General features: G+C 40.2%; 1 protein-coding gene across 4 annotated transcripts in view; it reads right to left on the bottom strand.

The window, feature by feature from the left end:
• Positions 1 to 6,684, bottom strand: part of LOC119361658 (protein GLE1-like) — a 14,232-nt gene that overhangs the window by 7,029 nt on the left and 519 nt on the right. For 2 of the 4 annotated variants that reach the window (XR_005172943.1, XM_037626795.1), the window contains exons 2-10: positions 6,457 to 6,626; positions 6,221 to 6,361; positions 5,989 to 6,138; positions 5,220 to 5,343; positions 4,201 to 4,349; positions 2,925 to 3,093; positions 2,444 to 2,612; positions 975 to 1,069; positions 706 to 776 (exon numbers count right to left, since the gene is read on the bottom strand). Coding sequence is in view for 3 of the 4 variants with exons in the window: in XM_037626795.1 (XP_037482692.1) it covers positions 706 to 776; positions 975 to 1,069; positions 2,444 to 2,612; positions 2,925 to 3,093; positions 4,201 to 4,349; positions 5,220 to 5,343; positions 5,989 to 6,138; positions 6,221 to 6,361; positions 6,457 to 6,458 (1,070 nt within the window). In the remaining variant the exon portion in view is untranslated. Of the gene's footprint in view, positions 1 to 705; positions 777 to 974; positions 1,070 to 2,443; positions 2,613 to 2,924; positions 3,094 to 4,200; positions 4,350 to 5,219; positions 5,344 to 5,824; positions 5,902 to 5,988; positions 6,139 to 6,220; positions 6,362 to 6,456; positions 6,627 to 6,684 lie in introns of those variants that run through there. The other 2 variants (XM_037626800.1, XM_037626802.1) reach the window with 2 other exon arrangements.

Raw genomic sequence — 6,684 nt, 5'->3', positions numbered from 1 at the left:
TTAACACCTGGGGCGATTAATCACGACGAGTCGCAGACTAATCACAGCGAGCCACTAGTCGGAGGCATGGCGACTCGACTTGGCTAGGCGACTCAAAAACCTTGGGGAGTTCTACCACTTGATTTAACTAAAGTATATGAAATAACTAATTATCTGCTGCATTTGATATTTTCTGTCACCCAACAACAGAAATGAGTGTTTTTCTTGAAGAAACAAGTTCTTGCTAGTAGCCATTACTGAGCTAGAATGTAGCCAAAATAGCATTATGGCTTGCGTATTAGTCTGAGACAGCTCTTCCCACTATTTCAATCCAAAGTGATACGAAAATATTTGTGAAAGACTACACCTACTTCATTAGCTATAATGGCAAAAGGGTGCATGTAACACAAGATTATGAATCCACAATCTCTCCAGATTTATCTTAACACTTAGCAGCCTATGCACAATGATTAGGATGAGGGAACTATATGCAACAACAGCAGAGCGCTGGAAATAACTTTAACCTTGATGCCTTATGGCATATATTATGGTTGTCATTTCTTAAGAAAGATACGGCATCGATGTGGATGGTTCTTCAACTTTGCAATGGCCCTTACCAAATTAGCTCAAAGTTACCACAATAGTAGCTTTCTTGTATTTTACAGGAACTTATCTGAACTGAGCTCTAGGATTTACAAAGTATTATAACGTTAGTTGTATACTCACTTGACACTGTCAGTAGTTGGCGTAAGTTTACCAATAGAGTTTCCAATTTGTCGGCCATATTGGCTATACTCCTGCACAATATAACATGGTATCGGTCAAATACAGCCATACAGTTAAACAGCATGCTACATACAAATCAGGGGCTAACATTTGGCGGTAGAATCGAAATTGGGAAAGAGTTAACAGATATGAATTATCATATCAACGATTTGCAGCAAGTTGTTCAAAAATGCAATTGAAGACAGAGATCTTTCAAAGAAAAGTAAGACCTTGCTTAGGTAAATATTTGAAGACACTTGGTCATGTAATGCGCGCCTCCGCAATTCCGCTTCTAATGCGATACTATCAGCAAAAACTTTGATTCCTGGTATTAATAAGACAATTAATTAATTTACCGCCACCCCTATAAATCAAGCTACAACAGATAAAATGTTAGTTTTTTTTTTCTTGAACAAGCGAGAACACCTCAGCCCAAGTTTATATTAAAAACAGGAGCGGTAACAATTTAGTACCTCCGTCTCAAAATATAAGATGTTTTTTAAGGCTAGTTTAGCCTACAAGAACGTCTTATATTTCAAGACGGAGGTAGTAGTTGGGAACCAACGACTCGTATAGATAGGAATAGCAATTCTTGATACAAAAATGAAATTGTTGATGAACAATGAAGGTGAAATAATGTGTGCTTAAAGTGCACAGTATGTGTTTCATGCAAGCACTGCACAATCCTTGCCATGGTTCCTAGAATCCAATGCACAGAATTTAAAGAGTAAATAATGCCTGCAGTACAACAATTTGGCTTGCGGGAGCACTTTAGACTCCAACATCTCACAAAATGCTCATCTGGCAGCCTGGACTTGGCTTGAGGGAGCGCACACGACACGCCGTATCACTATCACTTCCTTCCTTGAATATGTTAATCAATTGGATACAGGGAAGCGATTATGAGGTTTCCAAAGTCCCAGGGGGGCTGCAAAACGTATGAAGGCCAGGAGCCGCGTGGGCTCATCACGCCCACCACACGTGAGACTATGCCCGCGCACTTTCCACGTGGGAAGGCCACATCGGTAGTAATACAGCGTCATGGCATCGTTTGGACCGTAAGTGCCCCCACAAGCCAAGTCTAGGGTACTGAACGAGCATTTTGCAAGCTATTGTACTGCTCCCGTCACTTCCTCGAAATTTAACAATACAAGCTGGCCCATTGGCAATTTCTGAAGAATATAAGAAATAGCTTCTGCAAAAATGTATATCTCCACCCAGGTTGCAAAATAATTTTAAAAACGCATGGATGTTATTGAACATGGTAGTACATGTATACTTGCAAAATTTGGTGAAAATATGACTCCATCCACAAAACACACAATAAACAAAATTTGCATCTTCAGAAAGCATACTAACTACTCAGCCTTGTACTAGTTTGTTAATTTTGTATCAGATTGCAAGTGTACATGTATGTCCGGATTAACATTCATGAAAAAAATCAACTTATTTTGCAACTTTTTGAAATGGACGAACGAGAGAGACATTGGGTGCGATTTGATCCGGTTTGAGAAAATCTGCTTTAATAACTTGTGCCAGCACTCTTTAAGTACAGAAAATGACATAAAATTGTCGAGTTTAGAGAATGTGCAAACAAGCATTTGCACAGCTTTTCATTAAGAGGATGAAAAACATAGGTACAGGAGTTTAGAGGTAGCTTTAAAGTATCGCAAGTCAGTTCTATAGAAGTCAAACACACCTGGTAATTCTGATTTGACTCCAATGTTGTTCACCATTGTTGCATGAGAAACACTGTTCTGAGAAATTTGGCTAGATGTAGAAACTGTCTCTACCCTCAATATAGCAGCTCCCTCGTATGCTGCTTTCTGTGCTTCAGCTGCTAATTTTCCAGCTGCCTTCTGCCGGGCCTGCATTTATTGTTCATGAACTTCCAGGTTAAGTGCACAAGCATTTAACTGACTAGCAGTGAAATGAACAAAAAATGTTTCCTGAAATAACAATTGCTAGTACAAAAAATCTGAGAAAAAAATAGAATAAGAAATGGGAAGGAAGTAACAACCAACAAAATAATAGATGCAACAAAACCTGATGAAACTCAACAGTCTACTTTGATCGATACAAAACAACACACCATTATGTTACAGAAATGGATTAAGGCCCCAAATACCACAAATTGTATAGAAACAGATTAAGTGAACAACAAATTCGAGCAAACAAACCTCTGCTTCTTTTCTAGTCCTTTCCTGATTTACTTTTTCTTCCTTCATAGATTGCTCCCTTTTAGCTTCTTCAACAGCTGCATCATCTCTTATTCTACGTTCCACAATCTGGGATTTCTGTCCATGATCCCTTTGTACCATAGACAAGTGTTTATCGAGTACTTCTGCACTACAAGAAGCAATAAGGTAACATGATACTGAGTATAACAAAATAGTATTATAGGCTCAAAGTTTTATGAAATTGTGCAACATATATCATGTGAATCAGAAGATAATCTACCCACAAACTCTACCAAACAACATTTCTGAAAAAAATGGAACTCTGAAGAATGAATTGGATGTTGGGCTTTAAATGGTACAGTTGTCAGATATTGTAATGACAATGCTTAGAACTACAAAATTAATAAGCAATTAATCATATAACAGATATAACAGAATGTACTCTTAAAACAAGCAGGCAAATGGAATTTTGAAGGAGACACTTGTTACAAAAAAGATATTATCATTATCAAAGCCCCAATAGAAGATCCCTTAGGATGCTAAGATGGATATATGGTACCAAAGCGGACAGATCACACAACCAAATATTTTTTTTCAACATTTAACCAAAGTCCGCACTTACAAGCATACTAGCATAGAGTATATTGATAAAGTATATGCATGCCACAGCTAAACCAGTAAGCAAGAAAAGACAAACTCATTACAAATTAGTGCAGTTCGCATTTGAATGCTGAAACCTAAAACTTCAATTATTATTTTACTCCTAAGTAGTAAACTTCAACAAATTATGATCAGGGATGTTGTATATGGTGGAAGAATCACTAAACATAGTACTCCCTCCGTCCCGAATTACTTGTCGCAGAAATGGATAAAAATGGATGTATCTGGAACTAAAATATGTCTAGATATATCCATTTCTGCGACAAGTAATTCCGGATGGAGGGAGTATTAGACTAATAGAGTAGCAGCAGACTGGCATTAGCCATCAGTCATCCGATCAATCTAACAGAGATGTGTCTAGTGGTTGTGCATAAGAGGTTGCCAGTGTCTGAGAGGCAGTGCAACACAACCATTCACCCCAGTCGCCATACCCATCAAGAGAGCCACAGGTATGTCTCTCCAGCGACACAACAGTTATTATGAATTAATGTTGGACTAGTATGAGAACTCTCTTTGTATCCTTAAGTGATCCAGTGAAATATAAATTTCTCTGAAATTTCTAAAAGTATCGCAGTATAGTTTTAGAAGCATTACAAATAAATAAGTGAGTACATACATTTTTCTCTGGAACTGGACATCCAGCCTTCTATCTATCTCTTTTCGTGATTCTGCATATTTCTGAAGTCGGGCAAATGCAGAAATTGTTCTCTGGATTTCATTTTGATGGCATAGCTCCAATGAAGATAGCTTACTTCTTACTTCCTCCTGAAGATCAAACATCATGAGTGAAGAAAACAAACAACTAACAGTACTCCGTATCAATTAAGGCTGTATACATTGTGGCCAAAGCAAGCCAATGACACCATTAAATAATTAAATTCAATAAATTGCATGATGAATATTGTTTGATCCACAAAGGAAATTGTCATCGCAGATATACATGTCTAGTACAATGATTTTTTGTACTTTCTGTCCTATTATCACATTAAACATGTTGTAGCTTAAGAAACGGCAGTATTGTTAGAATCCTGGAGAAATCCATACTCCACAAATCAGCTATAAATCCAAGATGGAAAAAAATTACACAAAAGAAAAGCCGATAAGTGTATGGAGAATAAATGAGTGCCGGGATGCAATAATAAGAAATTTGGTTCTTTGGGGCCCCCATTATTTCGCTTCATGGGTCGTAATATTCATTGTGCAAAAAAAATTGTGTATTTGAAAATTTCAACATCAAGTTGTCAACTAACGAAAGCAACCTTCTTTTCTTTTAGTATCATATATGCAAATTATGTTCAAAATCTCGAGGTGTGTTCTATCAATATCAGTATGGCATGTCCAGTAAGCATAAAATCAACCAGTAAGCTCCATCTAGATATTGAGACTGTAAGCCAGACAAGAAGATGGTGCGCAATATCCACATGCCCGGAGCACTTAAAAGGCCGTTGTAATGCACAATCCTTTACAGGAAAAGACAGTGAGCGTGGTATAACTAATAGTCTAATAGTTACTCTAAATTGCAATGGGTGCAAATGGCAAAAATTAATGGTTTATTACTGATACATCAAAGGAAAATCATTAGACCATCACTAGCATACTGTGCTTATTAAAGAGGAACAGCAAAGTAGTACACACTTGAATTTTCAGATGATGCTCAAGTTCCAGCACAAGCAGAATGCTCTTCTCTAGGCTCCTTTTCTCCATCAGGTGATATGGTGCACTGCTGCAATCTACTTCATCTCCAGAATCTTCAAATCCACTAGGAATAAATAATTGGTATAACTTAGCATCAGTATGTAGTTAATGAACTGTGATGTGTCCCCGCAAAAAATAAACGAAATCTGATGTGCTTATTTTTTAAGCTATTGCAAAAAACAAATCACGAAAAGTTCATTGCTCTTCTTTATACATAAAATTAAATTGTAGATAGATTGGGTTGACTGATGATTATCCTCTCACATTTCATCTTATGTGTTCCGCAACGAAAAGCTATTAACTGATTGAAAGATAAGCGGGTAGCCAAACACTCAATTTCCAAAGGCAGTCAAAGCGGTGAAGGTATCATAATCCAATCCACCTTGATGTCAAACGGAGCCTTAAGAAAATTGACATGCCTAAACTCATAAAGCAGACTTCTACAGTTCTGCAGAGAAACGGGAATGCAATAGGCACAGTTAATGCCTTCATGGTATCATTATCCTTTGCAGATTGTCCCTAAGACCAAAGGCTATCTTTCTTACAAGCATACAGGCTGCCACTCAAAATTCCCAATGTCTTCCTCTCCCGTTGAGGTAACGCTTAAATTGTCAGATGACAGCTGATATTGACAAACTACAACGTGTTAATTTCATATAAGAAAAATGCAACTGGCTGCAGGAACCAAATTGCAGTACCAAACTCTCACCTGCATTCGAGATCATTGCATGGGAACCTCGCCCCGGTGGTCACAAGAGCATGGGCATCCTCATCGGTGTTGTCGTCTTCCTCTTCCGAGCCGTCTTCCTCCTCGACCCGCATCACAAAGGCCTTCTCCCTCATGTCGCCACCGCTAGCCCTAGTAATAAATAAACAAAAACAAAAAACAAGTACAGTCAAATGCATCCGCAAATCAACCAGGCGTAAGTTGCGAGACTGACGCGAGATACCACTCCGGCGGCTGCTTGAGGGGCGTGGGCGGCGCGGAGCGGCGGGTGGCGTCGGTGAGGGCGTCGCCGAGCGTCCAGTTCGGGTGGGGGTCGAGCGCCCTGGGGTACCGCAGCTCCAGGCCCGCGAATGCCCTGCAAGGAGGGGCGGCAGGGAGGGGGGTCAGTCCCGAGGAACACCAGACAGATGGACGCAGCGCGGGTGCGGAAAACGGGGATGCAGGGATTACATGGTGGCGGTCGTCGCCGGCGAGACGGGCGCTCCGCCTATAAGGCCGGCGCCGTCTTCCTCGCGTGGGATGGTCAGGCCAGGCCAGGCGGCTGCTCGGCGCCCTTCCTTCCTCGGCGGCGCCCCGCTCAACCCCTTGCCCCCGATTTAACAGCCGAATGAAATTCCTCTCTGCAATCGAGCGAGAGGAGGAGGAGTTAGCAGCGTGCCCCTACAATCAACCGCGTCG

This window comes from Triticum dicoccoides, chromosome 1A (genome assembly GCF_002162155.2).
Source record: "Triticum dicoccoides isolate Atlit2015 ecotype Zavitan chromosome 1A, WEW_v2.0, whole genome shotgun sequence".
NCBI classification, from domain to species: domain Eukaryota; kingdom Viridiplantae; phylum Streptophyta; class Magnoliopsida; order Poales; family Poaceae; genus Triticum; species Triticum dicoccoides.
This window is presented reverse-complemented; position numbering and strand designations above follow the sequence as displayed.